Genomic DNA, 19,866 nt, shown 5'->3' with positions numbered 1-19,866 from the left:
CCCTCGCGTGTCTCCTCTTACCTCAGAGGGGCACGCTCCGGACGTTTTTTATGCCTCCTGGGAGTTGTAGTTCTTTGACCTATCTCGGCCCCCTCCTGTTTCCGGTGCCGTCACGGGATAGAGCAGTCGGTGACAGTCCCGAGGGCCCCCGCCCCGCGCCCATGGCCGATCCGGATCGTGAGTCGGGGGCCCTGGTAGGAGGGTCGGGCCGTGCCGGGGCCTGGCTGAGGGCTGCAGGCCCCGGGGCCCGAGGGCGGGAGTGGGGGAGCAGGAGATGCGGGCTGCATGGAGGGGAATGCGGTTCAGGGAGCCGTTGTGATACATATTGCTAGATTGGTGGGTTTCTGGGTCGCGAGGTTTTAAGGGTCCGTTTGCCACGTCCCCGAAGTTACTAATGATAGCGTGTGTCTCGCACCTTAGTTGCTAAGGACCCTTGTTACTAGGGACTTAGAATACCGCTGTCCGGGTTGCTAAGGGTACCTGGTTGTTGGTGGGAACTGTAGGGTGCTCGGGGACCCCTGGTGTCCCCTCCTATCTCTTCCTTCCTCTTCTAAACCTACCATCTCGCCCTTCCGTTCCGCCCCCACCACCTCTTGCAAACCCAAAACCTAACCCTCCCAGCACACACTCCCACACTACTGTGTCCTTCCTAACTCCTCCTAAGTCTTCCTTCATGTCCTTATCTGCTTTACTTTCTTTTCACTTTCCTAAGCCTCCCTATCCCAGCCTCTTTGTCCTTCACCAACCATCTCTCCTCCCAGCACTCTCCACTCTAATAAGATCTGCTTTTCTTCATTTCCCTCCCTCCATCCACTCCCTTTTTATACCCCCACCCCCGTATAACTAGGTTGGAGGGTCTTGTTGCCCCTCTCTGTACCCCCACTTGGAAGCCTTTCATTCCCCCTTAACCACTCCCTTCACCATAACCACGTCTGCTCCCCCTCCTCCCCCAGCCTCTGACCCCGAGGAGACCCAGGCAGGGAAGGTGCAGGAGGCTCAGGTGAGATGGGGACAAGGGTGGAGGGAAGGAGAGAGATGGACTTTCCACACCCCACACGGGGGGAGGTGGCAGAGGGAAGTCAGAGACCCCAGGGCCCTCAGCTCACTGCCCCAGCTCCTCACCCCGCCTCCCCTTGTGGTTCAGACCCTGGGGGAATGGTGGATTCTGGGGCCTGTCAGAGAAGGGTGTGTGGCCTAAAGCCTAGGCCTGCCCTTGCAAACTTTCCTTTCTCCTTGCACACCTCTCCCACCCGCTTTCCCTTCTGAACCTCTTTCCCAATGGGAATGGAAGAGATGTGGTTCCTGAATTCACAGATTTCACAGACGTGTGACTCGACAGTGACTCTACTGGTGATCATGAAAGTAGCGCAGGGCACTTTGGGAGCGCAGAGTAAACAGTGTGAGATCACACAGATTCCAGCCAGTCCCTTCCCGGGAAGAATCCACAGGCTGATCTCGGAGTCAGACTGAGATACAGCACATGGTAATCAGTGTAGAGTAATTTAGGATTTTCTTAGGCAAGGTGAGAAGTGGTGTCCCAGGCAGAGGGTATACTCGGGGGCATGAAAGAGTGTCGTGTGTTCAGGATTCAGGTGGCTGATTACCTTGATGGTTAGCATTTACCGAGTTTTTAAGCCAGCTGGGTACTCTGCTTCGTGTTTGATGGGCATCCTAGCATCCTGGGGACAGCGGTGGAGGGGAGGGGTGAGGGTCTACTGTGGTCATTTTATAGCCAAGGAATTGGAAACTGAGTTCTTTAACAACTTGTCCTCTGTCCATTGGCTAGAAGAGCAGGGACAGGTTTGCAACCCTTGGCGCCTTGACACATTGCCTCCCAGATGCTTCACTGGAAGCAGGGGTCACAGAGGCTCCACCATCACCTTCAGCTCCCCCCGAGACCAAGTTGCTCCCACGTGCTGGGCAGGGCCCTCGCCTCCTTCCACAGAGCTTCACTGTCTGCAGCCTGAAAGCGTGCCAGCCCACCCACAGACACGAGGTCGCGGTTCACATGTAGGGCAGAGCAGAAGCTGTGACGCGAGTGCCCCACAGATGCACAGCCGAGCCACACCAAGGGGACAAGAGCTCCCTGTCAGGCCAGGCTTCTCCCTCGCCTGGCTTCCAAAGCCCGGCCACTGTCAGAAAAAAAGGTTTCATGTGGAAAAGGGACCCTCAGTCCCAAAGAGAGCGATCCGAGGGTGTAAATTGCAGCATTGTGCGATACAGCCAAACTGGAAACAGCCCAAACGACTGTCAGTTGATGGGTTAAATGAACTATGAACCGTACAATGCAACACTCTGTAGCTGGCGGGTCTGTGATATATTGTTTGGTGGAAAATGCGAGGCGCGGCATTGTACTGTGGGACGACCCATTTCTGGGGAAATAATGAGTTTTCAGTTCAGCTCAGTCGCTCAGTCGTGTCCGACTCTCTGCGACCCCATGGACTGCAGCACGCCAGGCTTCCCTGTCCATCACCAACTCAGAGAAAAAAATCTGGAGTAATTACCATTGTACTGTTAATAGTGGCTATCCTGAAGGGGAGGATGGGGTGGGAGGGCTGGGCTGTGGGTGAGGGACTCATGAGGCAAGCACCTTCAAGTTATACATTGTCTAATGGTCAGAGTTTTGTACAGCTTATAGATACAATCTTAGAGCAAGGAAACCTGGCTTTCCTGGTGGCTCAGACAGTAAAGAATCTGCCTGCAATGCGGGAGACCTGGGTTGGGAAGATCCCCTGGAGAAGAGCATGGCAACCCACTCCAGTATTCTTGCCTGGAGAATCCTATGGACAGAGGAGCCTGGCGGGCTACAGTCCATGGGGTTGCAAAGAGTCGGACACAACTGAGGGACTTAACACATTTTTACCCAGCGGTGACCGTGAAAAATCCCAGACTTGGAGCTGGCTGGCATCATGGTAAACACCATAGATGTTTGTGATCAGATGATTTAACTGGGGAAGCCAAAGAGAAAGGCCTTTGATGTGGAGGGCAAAGGGTGGACCCAGACAGGTCAACACACAGAGAGCAGGAGAGTAGATCAGAGATGGAGACGGAGACTAGGAACTCGGGCGGAGGCCAGGGCAGGGCCCCTGGAGGGACAGACTGGCCCACGTGGAGCCCCGGGGAGGGGACGTGCTATGGCAGGAGGGCAGGCGGGGGAGGCAGGAGACATCTGGCAAACACAGGGACAGAAGCCACACCAAGTTAGGGCCCCAGGGGGAGGAGCAGGTTTGGAAGAGATGCTGAGGCCGGTTTGGGACACCGTGAGAATGAGGGGTCTGGGGTCACACTTAGGGGGAGGCATCCGGGGGCTGTGGAAACCCTGGATCTGGAGACAGAAAGGTGGCATTGTCAGAGACCATGCTGAGACTACTGGCGTGAATGGGGGAGCTGGCCCAGGGAAGATGGACAGAGACAGGAGGGAGGGCCCAGGACAGAGTCGCAGACCCGCAATTTGGGCGCCTGGCCAAGGAGAGGAGTTGATAAGGAGACGGAAGGGCTGGAAAGGTGGAGTGGGGGCTTTAAGCCAGAGGGCTGACGGCCACAGGGTGAGGACTGAGGCGTTTCTACCAGCATTATTGACGTAGCTGAGGCGGCTGCGGAGCTACTGGGCAGGGCAGGGGCCTGGAGGGGATATAAGGTGAGGATGTGGACAATGGGAGGTGATGAGAGCGGTAACCAGCACTTCCTGAGCGCTCGCCACCGCCGCCCCTGACCAGGGCTGTGGTGAGCGCTCACTTGGCTCACAGCCCTCCAGGTGGCCTTTCTCCGTCCTCCAAGCTCCACTTGTGAGAGGAGGAGCTCGGAGACTCAGTAAAAAATGCAGTCACCCACAGGAGGCCACACTCCTCTCGAGCTGCAGAGTTGGGTTTCCAACACAAGCAGCCTGTCCCAGAGCCCACACGTGCCCCCAGCACGGTCCCCTCTGCCCCTCACTCCCTCAGGCCCACCTCCCAGCCACAGCCTTTCCCCAGGACCCTGGTGTCATCCCCTCTTCCCCTCCCTAACCCCACTTCTGGGACCTCATCACCCCACCTCCACCCCTTCCAGGACTCAGATTCAGACACTGAGGCAGGAGCCACTGGTGGAGAAGCAGAGAGTGAGTATCTGCCTTGGGAGCATGGTTCTGGGGGGTTCTGGAGGGTGGTTTAGGGCAGGGATCCGGGTGTTCACCTCCACCGGGGGTGACATGCAAAGTGTGTAAGAACAGATGCAGTGCTTCGGGATCCCTGGCGGGGCCGGGCATCCAACCTTTAGTCGTGGGAAGACAGGAGACCCCAGGGCTGGGCGGGGGCACTCAGGGCCTCTGTGTCCCCTTGAACAAACACCCGCCCAACCGCTGTCTCTCTTTTTGGCCAGTGGACTTCCTGCGGAATTTTTTCTCCCAGACTCTGGGCCTGGGCACCCAGAAGGAGCGACTCCTGGACGAACTAACCCTGGAAGGAGTGAGCCGCTACATGCAGAGCGAGCGCTGTGAGTTCCCCGCCCCACTGGGCCCCTTCCTGCATGACTCCACCCGCCCTGGCTGGTGCCAAAAAGGGAGTGTGTTGATCCTGTAACTGTTGATCCTGAAGTGTGGCTGGATTCAGCAACTTCTGTGCTGAGCTATTTCTTGGCTCTTCTCTGTATTGGGAGCTCCTGGCAGCTGTAAATACAAGTTCTACCAGCTTAGCAGCTCCCACTGAAAAACCACTTTCTCCCAGTGGTTCAAGCACAAGAGCAGAGATTGGCTCCGATTAGCCCAACTTGGGTCACAGTCCTACCCCCCGAACCAATCACCATGTCTCTATTGGTCAGGCTTGTTTATTAGAGTGAAGATGCTAATAATAGTAATTACCTTATAAGATTATGGATTAGACTCTTCCCCCAGGTATCCCCATGGCTTCCTCCCTTCTCCCATCCAAGTACTAACCAGGCCCACCCTGCTTAGCTTCCGAGATCAGACGAGCTCGGGCACGTTCAGGGTGGTGTGGCCGTAGACGCTTCCTCCCTTCTCTTTGGGACCACATGGACTGTAGCCCACCAGGCTCCTCTGGCCACGGGATTCTCCAGGCAAGAATACTGGAGTGGGTTGCCATGCCCTCCTCCAGGGGATCTTCCTGACCCAGGGATCAGACCCTCTTCTCCTGCATTGCAGGCAGACTCTTTACCGTCTGAGCCACCAGGGAAGCCCCAGGATTATGAAGAGGGATTACATAAATTCATAGATGTGAACGCCTGAAACAGAGCAAGCATTGCCTAAGTGTTTCCCATGACGATTCTTACAGGAGGCTTGTTCCGGGTGTGGTGTAGATTTTTTACCAGGTCACCGGGTAATTTATATTTCTTGCCTCAAGTTGAGGTCACCAGAGTCTGAGAAACCGAGCCCTTGGCAGTCCTTGACTAGAACAATCGACCCTTTGAGGGTCCTGAACAGCCTTTTGTTAGGGACGTCTCCTCCAGTTTCCCTGTCCTCCAGCTGCTGCCATCTCTCCTCAGGCAGCCAGGCCGGACGCCCTGAGCCCCCCTCTCCTGGAGCGGCGGCCTTCAGCCATCTCCCGCCTTTGTTGTTGTCATTTAGTCAAATCATGTCGAACTCTTGCGATGCTACGGACTGTAGCCCGCCAGGCTCCTCTGTCCATAGGATTTCCCAGGCAAGAATATTGGAGTCTGTTGCCCTTTCCTTCTCCAGGGGATCTTCCTGACCCAGGGATCGAACCCACATCTCCCGCATTGGCAGGCGGATTCTTTACCACGGAGCCACTCAGGAAGCCCCATCTTCTGGCTTGGGTGGGCCCCAAAGAGAATACAGGCAGTGGCTACAAAGCTTTCGTTCCGTCCATCCTCCTGCACCTGGGTTTTAGAATAATTGATGGTGCCTGTGAGGGGATAATAATAAATGATAACAATGAATTGGGCTCTCACCTTTTGCCAGGCACTGGGTTACGCACTTGACAGGCATCCCCTCATAGGATCTGCACAGGAGACCTGTGAGGAGTCGGCTGGGCAGAGGAGGAAGCTGAGACACAGAGAGGTTGTAACCTGGTACGGGGTTACACAGCTGGCGAGAGGCAGAGTCAGGGCTCCTGAATCTAGAGTTCACACTCACTCCCTTCTACTGGGTCCGCTGGGTCTGCCAGGCCTGGGCCGATGGCATCCTGACACCCCAGAGGCCCTCACACTCGTGTGTGTCCATCAGCCGACTGGCGGATGCCCAGGGTGCTGCGCGGCAGGGCTGCCAGCCAGCCACCAAAGAGGCAGTCAGGCTATTTCTGCACAGCCCTGCATGCTTGTGAAATGACTCCACCTCTCCCCGCCCACATCTTCCCATCTTTTCCAAAAACTGGTGACATTGGGGGAACAAAGTGCTTATAGGGATATGAATCACAGGTCTGAAGAAGTTGAGTACTAGTGTCTCGAAGAATCATTAGTGCTAGGCATTGATCTCAGCTTCACAGGAGAGAATTCATTGTCTCAACAGCCCCCACGAGGCCAGTACAGTGATTGTGTCCATTTTACAGAGCAGGAAGCTAAAGCCCAGCATGGTGATCTGATCTAAGACCCACCCCCGCCCCACTCCCCCACAGCCCTGCTGGTGCATGGGAAAGCCAGGATTGGAAGCCCTTATCCACTCTGCTGCTCACTGTGTGTGAGCTGAGAATGGCCCAGCTTGGATCCTCACTTGAAAATTATTGACTTCTGGTGGCTAACATGCATTTGATTACGGAGGGAAGGAATAGGATGGAGGAATGCGTATCTTAAGCTGGAAATAGATGGCTGTCCAGTATTGTGTCCAGAAGATAAAGAGGTGGCCAGAGATTTTTTTTTTTTTCACAATAACCTGCAGCACTTCCAGGGGAACACACCCTCCCAGCCTTCTCCCTAAGATCTACCTCTCACTAAGATTTCCTGTGTTTGTCTAGATCTAGCTAGGAGGAGAAACTTCTCTCCAAGTGGCCTTTTCATGAATCTTGCTACACTGGTGTAATCTTAACCAATGGATTCTTTGACCCCATGCTGGCTCTTCCATCAGTCAACTGTATGACCCCTTCCTCTGTCTAAGCCTCAGTTTCCTCATCTGTAAAATGGGAATGTTAATACCACCCACCTTGCGATGGCTTGGAGAGCCATTCAGGGATCTGAAGTGCTCGCCGCAGGGCCTGGCACAGAGTAAATGGCTTCAGGGACTGTGATAGGTGCAATTATTTAAGAGGTAAGAATGGGAAGGGAAAACGTTGCTCTTTTTTTTAAAAAAACTTTACGTTTTTAATCATTACATTCAGTCCATGATGATATATCTGATTATTAGACAGCAGTGCCACTTAAAAGTTTTTTAAGTTGTAAAAAGTCAATTGTAAACATCAGTTCAGTACTTAATTTATGGCAAAGACAACTCTCTTAAGATAAACAGTTCATGTTTTGGAGCAATGTTTGATGTTCAAAACAACAATAACCAAATGTAAGTTGAAAAAGAGAAAAACACATGCTGCCTAAACTCTCTTCCTCCAGGTCGCAGGGTCATCTGTTTGGTGGGAGCTGGAATCTCCACTTGTAAGTGCTCCCCTCCCCCAAAAGCCACTCCCTGGTTGGGGTGCCCCTCCGAGGGCCTGGGGAGGAGCTGTGTTAGGGGGTGTGAAAGAAAAGGGGCCAGAGTCCCTTATTGATTACCCCGCCTCCCCCAGCTGCAGGCATCCCTGACTTTCGCTCCCCAAACACGGGCCTCTATGCCAACCTGGAGAAATACCGTCTTCCCTACCCGGAGGCCATCTTTGAAATCAGCTACTTCAAGGTGTGTGTCGCACAGGGAGGAGGGTCTGTTGTCACCGGGGGGTGGACGGGGCCTCCTGGCTCCTGCTCACATCTCACCAGGGGCATCTGGGTGCCCACCTGCCCTCTGGCTCTCTCTCCCACAGAAACATCCAGAGCCCTTCTTTGCTCTCGCCAAGGAACTCTATCCTGGGCAGTTCAAGGTGAGCTCTTTCTTGTGGAAGTGGGGACAGGAAAAATTGGGGGCCAGCAGGCATGGGAAGGACCCCTTCAGGGCCCTTTAGACAAATAGCCTACAACTATTAAATACATGGGACCTGGTGGCCTACTCGTTAGGATTCTGGATTTTCACTGCTGTGGCCAGGTTCAATCCCTGGTCAGGAAACTGAGATCCTGCAAGCCTTGAAGCATAGTAAAAAACAAAACCAAACAGGCTTTGGGCCCAGACTGCCTGAGTCCAAGTCCTGTTCTCTCATTCCTGCTCTTGTGTCCTTGGACCTCAGTTTTCCCATCTGTAAAATGGAGCCGATGATAGTGAAAAGAAATGCCGTGAGGCTTAAATGAGCTAATGGTACATGTGAGAGCCCAGACCCTGGAGCCAGGCTGCGTCTGTGCCGACGCCAATCCACAGTTCGTGTGGCTTTGGCCAGACAGTCACCTCCCTGAGCCGCAGCTCCCCCGCCTGGAAATGGGGGTAATGAGGGTCTGTGCCTCGTGGTGTGAGGAGTCCAGGAGGAGAAACAGGTCTGGACCAGCTCCTGGCACAGGGCGGTACACGGTCAGCATTGCAGTGCTTGCTTCCCTCCAGCCCACCATCTGCCACTACTTCATCCGCCTGCTGAAGGAGAAAGGACTGCTCCTGCGCTGCTACACACAGGTAGGCAGGACCTCGGGCGTCCTGGGAGGAAGAGGGCGGGCAGGAGGGGTCAAGAGCTCAGCCGCGGCCACTCTGTTGGTGACTTGCAGTGAGTCACGTCCCCTCTCTCAGCCTTCGTTTCCCTTTCTGTGAAACAGGCCAGGGACTTGCCTGGCAATCCAGTGGTTACGACTCCACGCTGCTTCCAGTGCAGGGGGCACAGGCTTGATCCCTGTTCAGGGAACAAGGATTCCACATGCCACACAGGATGGGTGGGAAAAAAAAGCAGAGGCCAGAACCACCTCACCCTCTCAGGCCTGTGGTAGCGTGGCAGTGACCTCCCTCAGGGGGCCACCCCGTGAGTACTGAGAAAGGACCCCGTCTCTGAGCAGACTCCTTTGGCACCATGTTTTTTTGGGTTTTCCATCAGATGACCTGAAGTGACTTGGTCTAGCATGACCGCTGAAGTGTAAAAGTGTTAGTCGCTCAGTCGTGTCTGACTCTTTGTGACCCCATGGACTGTAGCCCACCAGGCTCCTCTGTCCATGGGATTTCTCAGGCAAGAAAACTGGAGTGGGTTGCCATTTCTTTCTCCAGGGGATCTTCCCCATCCAGATATTGAACCCAGGTCTCCCACTATAGAATCTTAAGAAAGGGGCACCTTCTTATGATTTGCACAAAGGCCTTGTCTGGGCCATGGGGCCACAGCTCATGCATGTCAGGCACTTAGCTGAGGGCCTCACCCAGAGGTCCTCAGGTAAGGACAGCGCACATTCTTGGCTTCCTAGTTGGTGAGACTTTTGGGGTCTCGCACACCCAATAATGAAAAGTGTGCCCCTACTTTTGTTTTATAAATATGTGTTGAATTACATGACCTACTAGAGCAGTGATACCATGCCTGCTCTAATTTATATCTCAGAACCCAAAATTATAAAATAGAGAGAGAACCCACAGGTAGAAATAGGTGTTCTATTATTTTCTTCCTGGCCCGGCAATCTGGAGCCTGCAGCCTCAGAATCTGCCACCAGGGGGAGGATGAAGTCTTTTTTTTTCAGGTCCAGAATTCTCAGAAGGGGGCAGGTACTCCCACCTAGGGCCGGTGGGGGTTGGGGGGAGCCCCAGGTCAGGATAGACTTGACCTTTTATCCATGGAATGCGTTCAGACATGATACAAACTGCTCACCTGAAGCCAAGCACCTTCTGTGTGTGATTTCATGAAATCTTCACCACAGCCCTGCTGTCAATCCTGTTCATCAGCTTCTGCCCCTGTGTTTGCTGAATACCAACCAGTGCCAGGCCCTGCAGGCAGTAGACAGAGGGAGCAGACATCCCTGCCCTCCTGGAGCTGACACTCTAGGGTGGGGAGGGACAGTAGACGAGAAGGATGAGTCGAGTATCTAGTCTGTCTCATGCTGAGACGTCTATGGAGCACGGCTGAGCAGGAAAGGGGAATCAGAAGTTCTGTTTGTGCGTGGGGAGAAGGGTGCTCTTGTGAACAATAAATCAGGGAAGGCCTTACGGAAAAAAGGAACATTTAAACAAAGACCTGTAGGAGGGGAGGGAGGGAGCCATGGGATCATCTCAGGGAGAGAGGCAAAGGGAACAGCCAGTGCAAAGGCCCTGAGGTGAGACTGCACTTGGCGTGTTCAAATAGCTGGATCTGAGTGAGCGCGGAGGACGGTAGTAGAAAAGGACAGAGGAGATGAGGTCAGGAGGTGACAGGTGGGCCATGTGGGCATTTGGGGGCCACCGGGAGGGCTTTGTCCTTTCCCTGGTGGGAGATGGAACCACAGGAGGGCTCTGGGCAGGGCCAAGGCATGATCTGCCCTGGGTGCTCACAGGGTCCCCCTAACTACATGTGGAAGGCAGACTGTGGGAGGGAGCACTGGGGGTAGGGGTGGGTACAGAGACCAGGGAAGGGGCTGCAGTGATGGTCCAAGCAGGAGAGGATGGAGGCTGGGCCAGGGAGGGGGCTGTCCAAGGGGAGAAGTGGGTGACTTGTGAACCCGTTTTGAAGGTGGAGCCACCAGGACTTCCTGTTGGATTGAATGTGAAACGGTTCTTGAGAGAAGGAGAGGAGTCAGGGATGGTCGGACATCTCTCAGCCTGAGCACCTGCTGTCTTTTACTGAGATGGTGGGATGTGCAGGCGTTGGGGGCAGAGGAAGAGTTTGGCTGAAGGCACGTCGTGGTTAAGATGCCCGTTAGACAGCCACATGGAGCTATAGGCAGACAGTCAGCCAGACACTAAGGCGTCTGGACTCGAGCTGGAGAGCAGGAGAGACCAGGAGATCACAGGGGTCCCAGCACGAGAAACGCAGACCCAGGACCACATGGTTCATCCCAGATGCTCAGAGGGCTGACTCCCCAGCTCCATATGAGGCACTCCCTTCTCCTGTCCCAAACCACGAAAGCATAACAGCTGCAGGGTGTTTTTTACTTGAAAGCCAACATGAATATGTTCTGGGGTCAGTGTGAAATGTGGTGGCATTTCCCCTTACTTACAATACTTCACACACAGATTTAAGTCTACATGTATATTCACACTGGCGCATTGCATTACACACAGGTGGAAACATTTTTCCACTCTCATGTTTCATGAAACCATTCTTTTTTTCAACTCCTCCTCACCCTGTTCTTCAACCTCAGCCACTTTTTGAGTCACTGACCCAGTTTTCTGGAACACACTGTCTTCACGTCTTCCTGAATTGTGACGATGTAGCACTTTTGAAGCGATGGGCTATTTTTATCTCAAGACACAAGTGTCCATTCAAACAGAAGAACAGTTGTTTCCTTCAGTCAAGTCACTGTGATCTCTACTCTTTTAAATCTGTATCTGTGACGTTTACATTATACATCAGGTTTATACTCAGCTTTCTTTCCCTTAAGCCCTTACTTGGAAGACCCTTCCTTATACTCACCCACATAGCAGCTTCATGGTTTTTATTAATTAAAAAAAATTTTTTTTCCCATTTATAGGGGAGAAGTCTTTTTTTCTTTTTTTTGGCTGTGCTAGGTCTTCGTTTCTGCACAGGCTTTACTCTCGTTGCAGCAAGCAGGGGCTGCTCTCTAGTTGGAGTGCATAGGCTTCTCACTGCAGGGACTTCTCTTGTTGTGGAGCACAGACTCTAGGGGCTTTGTGTGGGCTTCAGTAGTTGCTCAGTTGCCCCTAGTTGTCCCTCAGCATGTGGGATCTTCCTGGACCAGGGATCAAACTCATGTCTCCTGCATCAGCACACGAATTTTTTTTAACACTGAGCCACCGGAGAAGCCCGCTTCCTGCTTTTTAAAAGCATGTCAGTCAGAGACGTGATGTCTTGAAACCGAAAGTGAGCTAACGTTTGACAATCAAAAGAGATTGCAGATGAAAACTCAGACTTCAGGCTCCTCCTGCAGATCTGGAAGAGCTGGCTACACCCCAGGTGGCTTTCTGGGGGTGGTGGAGGGGGGAGCAGTTGACTAGAGCTGAGCAGCCCACCTCCTCCCCACACCCTGTTCCCTGCCTGGCACCGAGGCCAGACATCAGCTGCCCCGTGTCTCCATGCGGTCATTGCTGCTTGTCCTTTATACTGAGCCTCTTGGGCCGTATTCCCCAGCCCCAGCTTCCCTCCCCGGGGGCCACTACTGTTGCTTCTTGGGTTTCCTTTGAAAATAGTCCACACTTAGGCAAGCAAACACACAAATTCATATGTTGATTTTTTTCTACATCTTGTACACAGGGCCTTCTAACATCTTGAAGAGATTGCTTCATACAGTCCATACGGGTCAGCCACATCATTTTTTTTTTTTAAGATAGATTTTTTTTCCCCCCCAAGATTTGTTTGTTTTTTGGCTGTGCCGAGTCTTTGTTGCTACGTGCGGGCTTTCTCTAGTTGCCGTGAGCAGGGGCTACTCTTCATTGGTTGCACTCTCGTTGAAGAGTGCATTGTAGTTGCACTCCTCGCTATGGTGCCAAGGCTTCTCGATGTGGTGGCTTCAGTCGTTGTGGTGCATGGGCCCTAGAGCACAGGCTCAGCAGTTGTGACACATGGGCTTGGTTGCCCCAAGGCATGTGGAATCTGCCCGGCCCAGGGATCGAACTCATGTCCCCTGCATTGTCAGCAGATGCTTAACCACTAGAACACTCAGGAAGTCTGGGCACATTCTTTTTGCTTTTTGGCTGTGCTCACAGCTTGCAAGATCTTAGTTCCCCAACCAGGGATTGAACCCAGGCCATGGCAATGAAAGGACCGAGTCCTAACCGCTGGACTACCAGGGAACTCCCCAGCCACATTCGTTTTTGTTTACTTGTGGGTTCCCCATCAAAAGTGGCATCAGGGGACTTTCCTGGTGGTCCAGTGGCTGACTCCAAGCTCCCAATGCAGGGAGCCAAGGTTCTATCCCTGGTCAGGGAACAAAGTCCTGCATGCCACAACCAAAGATCCTGCATACAGCAGCAAAGATCAAAGATCCCTCGTGCCACAACCTGGTGCAGCCAAATAAATAATTTTTTTTAAGTGGCATCAAAAGGTAACACAGAGGCATGTAGGTAGTCCTTTGACATGCCATTTAGTTATTTGCATGAGTAGTAGTGAGTAGTGTTAGTTGCTCAGTCGTCCAACTCTCTGCGACCCCATGCATGGACTATAGCCCACCAGGCTCCTCTGTCCATGGGATTCTCCAAGCAAGAATATTGGAGTGGGTTGCCATTCCTTTCTCCAGGGGAATCTTCCCCACCCAGCCATCGAACCCAGGTCTCCTGCCTTCTTTACCATCCGAGCACCAGGGAAGCCCAGTTATTTGCATACACACTGCTTACTTGCATGTGAGGAAGTCCAGGAACAAAGGCAAAACTAGCATTTCTAGTAGGCTGGGGCAAGGGAAAGCCACAGAAAGTCTGGAAACAGAGACTCTCGTCTGCATGTTTTGGGGATAAACTGAGGGCTGACTGGAAGCAGAGAGGGCAGTTGGAAATGGAATGGTGGTTCGCGGAGTCTCCGGGAAACCTCATTGGGTCAGCTGTGGGCTGCATGTGCCTGCCCATCTCTGTAACATCCGCTAGGTCCTCCAGAAGCACCTGCCTCGGTGGCATTTCCTTGTGGGCAAACAAAAGCTGCTCCAAAATGGCTGGAGAAAAGCACAAATGTGAAAGAGACAAATATCCTTGTGTGTTGACTAAGGAAAGTAATTCTGACTGAAAAGAATACAAGTTAGTATACTATCTATAAACACAAATGTGAAAGAGACAAATATCCTTGTGTGTTGACTAAGGAAAGTAATCCTGTCTGAAAAGAATACAAGTTAATATACTATCTATGCAGCAGATCCCAGTAAGAAACCCGACTGTTAAATAGGAGAACTGTAATTAAAACTCAAAACAACTTCCTGATTCATTGATTTGTGTTAATGTCTGGCCAAGCCTGCCACAGACAGCTGTGCAGGTTGGGTACTGCACAAGGATGCCATATCTGAGAGGGCTGTGTTTACAGTAGAGACACTGAAGATTGGTACATTTATTTCACCAAATTTCTGGCTGGTGCCACTAGAGTGTCTGGTTCTAACAGAACAAATTTTCCACAAAAGGGAAGCAAAATGGCCTGATTTTGCAGAAAAACACCAGGGCTGGTTGGTGGCAGTGGCCTGGGTTGATAGGCATTTGAGTTTGGGCCCCTGCCTTGAAGCGTCCAGGGCTTACTTTTCAGAGGCACAATCAGTGAGAACCAAAGAGTTTTAGACACACCCCTGCCCCTTGCCTCTCCCCTCCTCTCTTCTCACCCTGTCCCACTTTCCTCTCTCAGCTGCAGTCCCCTGCTCTGTCTTCTGACCCCTGGGAGGGGAAGGTGGTTCACTCCTGACCATCTCCCCTCTGTGTCTCCCTCCAGAACATAGACACCCTGGAGCGAGTGGCTGGGCTGGAACCTGAAGACCTGGTGGAGGCCCACGGAACCTTCTACACATCGCACTGCGTCAGCTCAGGCTGCCGGCAGGAGTACTCGCTAAGCTGGATGAAAGGTGAGGGGCTGGAGGTTACCCCCGAGGGCAGGCTTCCCGTCCCCTGTCTGCTCCTCAGCGCCAGGGACAGGGTCTCCATTCACAGACACCAGCTCTGTCCTACACAGCTCTGCAGCTCTTCCTTTCTCTCTCTCTCTTTTTTTTTTTTTTCTCATTTATTTGTTTATTTATTTGGCTGTGCCAGGTTTCAATTGGGGCATGCAGGATCTTTGATCTTTATTATAGCATGCCCTTTAGTTGGGGCATGTGGGATCTAGTTCCCTGACCAGGGATCGAACCCAGGCCCCCTGCATTGGGAGTGTGGAGTCTGAGCCACTGGACCACCAGGGAAGTCCCTGCAGCTCTTTTCAGCAGGCTCTTTTCAGCCCCTAAAGATGTGAGGTGGCAATGGGGGTTCTCTGCTCCCAACCCCACCTCATAGCCGGGGTATAATGGATGCAGGCTCCAGACACGGCGACGTGTGTTAGCATACCAGCCTCCACGTGGTCATCCAGCCTGTTGCGTGAGGTCATGAAACCCTAGCCCTGTGTCCTTTGGGTGCTTTGACCCCTTCTTACATGAGGGCCTCATCCAGGCCAATACGACTACATTCTAAGAAGAGCAGAAGTATCTAAGAGAACTTTCTGTGGTGAGGGGCATGTTCTATATATATCTTCACTGTCTAGCATAGCAGCCATCTGCTCCATGGGGCAATTGAGCTCTTATAATGTGGCTAAAATGACCAAGGAACCGAATCTCTTAACTTTCTTCAGCTTGTATTAATTAAAATGTAAAAGCCACATGTGGCTCTAACCACCATATTGGACAGCACTGCCCTGGAGACACAGGATTCAACCAGCCCATTAGCCGGATTCAGGTGAGCAGAGTCCATGACATGTGAGGCTGGGCACAGCCCTGGTATGAAGGCTGGGTGGGGGCTGTCCCTAAGGGAAGAGACTCCAGGGCTTGCTAAAGTCATTGTCCCTGTTCATGTGAGGGCAGAGTGTCCAAAAAGAGAAGAAGAAGAAAAAAAAAAAAAAACACCCAGTCAATCCACATTTCTAGAATGCCAGTGAGAGTTGATTTCTGATATCCATTGTGCTAATTAAGAAGCCACTTATTTCACCCATGCAAACCCATTTCTGGCCTTCTTTATGCTGATTTCACAAAGCCTCTGGTGTCCATGTGGGGCAGGGACAGCTGCAGTGCTGATAGGAGGGCTTTTGGAGTGTAGCCCTTCTGACAAAATGCCAGCTGACCGCCCCTGGGGCAAGGGTTCCTGAATGGCCCAAGTGCAAGCAGCTGGGGGTCATGTACAATTAACATTACCCCATTATGTGTCCCTTGCAGCAGTAACACAAGCATCACCCACAAAATACCATGAGCTGTCAATGCAGAAATATTTTAAAGTAAATGGCAGACCTTAACTCAGTGCTCTATAAATATTTGTTGAAGGAGCAAGTGAATATTTGAATGAACAAGCTAGGATTCTGTGGGTTGCAAGTGACAGAGGCCTTTACAGCTCTAATTAATAAGCAATGAGGAGGAGGATTGTCATTGCATGGTGTGTGGTGGGGGAAGGGGGTCTGTCACTGAGCCTAAGAGTGGGAAGCACCTGGACCTAAGTTTTTGTCTCCATCCCAGGATTATCTGCATAATTCTTCCCTCTCTGCCACTGACCTGGCACCCACCAGGTCTCTCTGACCTGACCCGTGATGGAAACAGGGCTGCCCTCAAGGACCCACGGGAAGGGCTTCCCCGGTGGCTCAGTGGTAAAGAATCTACCTGCCAGCGCAGGGGAGACAGGTTTGATCTCCGATCCGGGAAGATCCCACATGCTGTGGAGCAACTAAGCCCATGTGTACGCCACAGCTATTGAGCCTGTGCTCCAGAGTCCGGCAGCCTTGACTACTGAAGCCCATGCGCCCTAGAACCCATGCTCCAAAACAAGAAAAGCCACTTCAATGAAAAGCCCATGCACCACAACTAGAGAGTAGCTCCCGCTCGCCGAAGCTAGAGAAAAGCCCATGTAGCAATGAAGACCCAGCACAGCCAAAAATAAATAAATAAAATTAAAAAAAAAAAAAAGACCCATGGGAAGAACTTCACTCCCAAGTCCAGATTCCCCAAGTTGGGGGTTGGTGGAACCCAGTTGCCCCTTTTGGGACGTGTCTGCTTATTTGTTTGTTCGTTCATGTAATAGCTATAGGCTGGTGCTGGGAAGAGGTCTTTCCTGGGCAGGGCAAACGCCCCAGGAGGATCCCCCATGACTGAGATGTGTTTGTATTGACAGTGAAGGGGGTGGCATGGGCAGGCTGCAGCCCCGCCCAGTGCCTCTTATCTCTTCCTCTTCCTCCCCTTCCCCACGCCCAGAGAAGATCTTCTCCGAGGTGACTCCCAAGTGTGAGAAATGTCAGAGCGTGGTGAAGCCTGGTGAGGCTTGGGGCCTGGGACTAACCGAGGTAGATCCGGGCTGGGACCCTGCACACCCACTAACCCCTTCCCAAGAAGGCCGTGCTCCCTATCCATCCACCCCACCCTGGTCACCCTCTCTCCCTGACTAGGGGAGGGGGTGCCATAGCCCCCTGGCCTATTTCCCACTGCCCCATCCACACTCCCACTGCAGCCCTGGGGTCTGCCTTCTGCTCCTGCCTGTTGTCTCTCCCCCTCCCTGTCTCTGTCCCCTGTTTTTTCACCATCTCTTTCTGTCCCCGTGTCTGTCTGTCCATCTGTCTCCCCCTCAGATATCGTGTTCTTTGGCGAGAACCTCCCAGCGCGTTTCTTCTCCTGCATGCAGTCAGTAAGTGTCCCGGCCGCCCCGTCTCGGCCCACGCAGGGGCAGCCTAAGTCCTGCCCTGTGGCAGGTGGCTTCCCCAAGTAGCTGTGGGTGGGCTTGCAGTGGGGGACGGGGGCTGGCAGCTGACCTCACTGGCCGCTCCCACTTCGTAGGACTTCCTGAAGGTGGACCTCCTTATCATCATGGGCACCTCCCTGCAGGTGCAGCCCTTTGCGTCCCTCATTGGCAAGTAGGTTGGGGGCTGGGGCTATGGGGGGCTGCTGGGGGGCCAGGGGAGCCGTGACAGGCCCTCACCACTCAGCTCACCATCCCCCAGGGCGCCCCTGTCCACCCCGCGCCTGCTCATCAACAAGGAGAAGACTGGCCAGGTGAGTCCTCTTCATCCTACCCCGCCACCCCCACACACGAGCCCCACATCACCTCCCCCAGACCCCCCAGGAACCAGGGCACAGGTCTCTGGGGAAGCCCAATACTCTGGGCCCCTCATCTCAGACCTGGGGATCTTGGAATCCTCAGGGGTCGGTTCCAGGCTATCCCAACTCTGCAGGGTTCCACAGGCCTCTGGGTCAGTGACCCTTTTTTATCTGATTTTTTGTCTGTAGTAGGCCTTCGTTGCTGTACCTGGGCTCTCTCTAGCTGTGGCTAGCAGGGGCTACTCTAACTGCAGTGCATGGCGGGCTTCTCACTGCAGTGGCTTCTCTTGTTGCAGAGCACAGCCTCTAGGGTCCGGGCTCAGTAGTTGGGGTACACGGGCTTAGTCGCCCCGCAGCATGTGGGATCTTCCCAGACCAGGAATGGAACCCACGTCCCCTCCATTGGCAGGCGGATTCTTAACCACTGGACCGCCAGGGAAGTCCCATTCACCCTTTTAAGAGGGGATGATAAAACCCCAGCTCAAAGCAACTTAAGCCAAAACAGGAACCTTGAGCTTCCCGTGACTGAAGAGTCTGGGCTCGCTGGCCCCCGGGCCGGCAGCAGTGCCATCAGGAGTCACCGTGCCGTCTCTCAGCAGCTCTCTTTTCAAACTGAGGTGACCTCTGTCCCAGGCAGGGGCTCCCTCCCCGGGACAGCTGTTTCCTCCAGCAGGCGAAAAACATGCTGTGTGGCACACACTCTGCTCAGCATCTTCTCTGTATTAACCCACTGACAGTGTCATCCTCGGAGCGGGTGTGGTGATTACCCCCACTCCACAGAGGAGGAAACTGAGGTTCAGAGAGGCCAGGCCACTTGAGCAAAGTCACAGAGTTGGGATTCAAACCCAGGCCCCCTGGCTCCAGAGTCTGTGCTCTTAGCTCCCCCTCCCCCACAGACTGACCCTTTCCTTGGGATGATGATGGCCCTCGGAGGAGGCATGGACTTTGACTCCAAGAAGGCCTACAGGTGAGGCCTGGGTCTGCAGCGGGGTGAGGTTGGGCCTGGGAGGGACAGGGCCCAGGTGGGAGGGAAGGCATGGAGGCAAAGGACAGGCAGAGCCACCGGTGCTGGGACAAGCCTGGGAGCTTTGACTCTCCCCTCGCCCTCAGGGACGTGGCCTGGCTGGGCGACTGCGACCAGGGCTGCCTGGCCCTTGCTGACCTCCTCGGATGGAAGGTGAGGAGCTATCACCCCAGCTAACCCCGAGCCCAGTCCTTGGATCCCCCTCCCACAGGTCCTCCGACCCAAGGATGCATGATGACCTCTGACCTCTGTGAACTTTCCCCCCTGCAGAAGGAGCTGGAGGACCTTGTTCGGAAGGAGCATGCCAGCATAGATGCCCAGTCGGGTTCGGGGGCCCCCAACCCCACTACTTCTGCTTCCCCCAGGAATTCTCCACCACCTCCCACCAAGGACGAGGCCAGGACCACTGAGGGAGAGAAACCCCAGTGACCACTGCATCTCCCAGGCAGGATGCCCAGCCTTGGGACAGCTGGCCCCAACCAGCCCTGGCCCTCCTCTAACTTACAGCTCTTTTCTGGGGAGCTCAGAACATTTCCTCAGTGTATTAACGATTCCCTCCCAAAACTGGTGTCCCAGCACCCCTGACCTCAGCAAATCTCTAACATTCTTGGGGGCGGAGGCTTGGGCAGCCTGTCTCTAACAGCCCACAGCCTCTAAGCACCCCTATGGCCGAGGATCAGCCCCCCTAATCTCTAACTGCTCAGGGGGCCAGGGGTACCTCCAAACTGCTAACTGTCCCAGGACAAGAGCCCCAGGGCCCACACGCTCTCTACTGCTCCCAAGGGTCCGTGGCCAAGTAGCTGAAACCTAACCTATCCTGGGTGGGGGGTTATGCCCTCCACGCACCCAGTGGGGAGATCCGAGCCTCAAGGCCTCTCAGGCCTCTGCCTCCAACTCTGAAAAGTGGGTGCTAGGCCTCCTCTCTTGGGTCTCACTTCCCATGCAGGGGTGGGCAGATGGTGTTGCTTATTAGAGACGAATTAAAAACAAAAAACAACTACCGATTAGCTGTCTGGCCTCGCTGTTCTTTTCTGGGGCCCAGAGGGAAGCTGCCAGAGGAAGGG

The 19,866-nt window shown here is 53.6% G+C and overlaps 1 protein-coding gene across 1 annotated transcript; it reads left to right on the top strand.

The window, feature by feature from the left end:
• Positions 1 to 78: 78 nt before the first annotated feature.
• SIRT2 (sirtuin 2) lies at positions 79 to 19,806 on the top strand. The gene is made up of 16 exons (XM_061139239.1): positions 79 to 177; positions 954 to 1,000; positions 4,048 to 4,096; positions 4,357 to 4,470; positions 7,486 to 7,527; positions 7,659 to 7,765; positions 7,890 to 7,946; positions 8,552 to 8,620; positions 14,460 to 14,589; positions 16,942 to 17,001; positions 17,313 to 17,368; positions 17,518 to 17,594; positions 17,682 to 17,733; positions 18,675 to 18,745; positions 18,889 to 18,955; positions 19,073 to 19,806. The coding sequence occupies exons 1-16, from the start codon at positions 162 to 164 to the stop codon at positions 19,229 to 19,231; spliced, it is 1,173 nt and encodes a 390-aa protein (XP_060995222.1). The 5' UTR covers positions 79 to 161; the 3' UTR covers positions 19,232 to 19,806.
• Positions 19,807 to 19,866: the final 60 nt, after the last annotated feature.

This window comes from Dama dama, chromosome 4 (assembly GCF_033118175.1).
Source record: "Dama dama isolate Ldn47 chromosome 4, ASM3311817v1, whole genome shotgun sequence".
Lineage (NCBI taxonomy): Eukaryota > Metazoa > Chordata > Mammalia > Artiodactyla > Cervidae > Dama > Dama dama.
The sequence above is the reverse complement of the archived record's forward strand: the minus strand, read 5'-3'. Positions and strand labels throughout refer to the sequence as shown.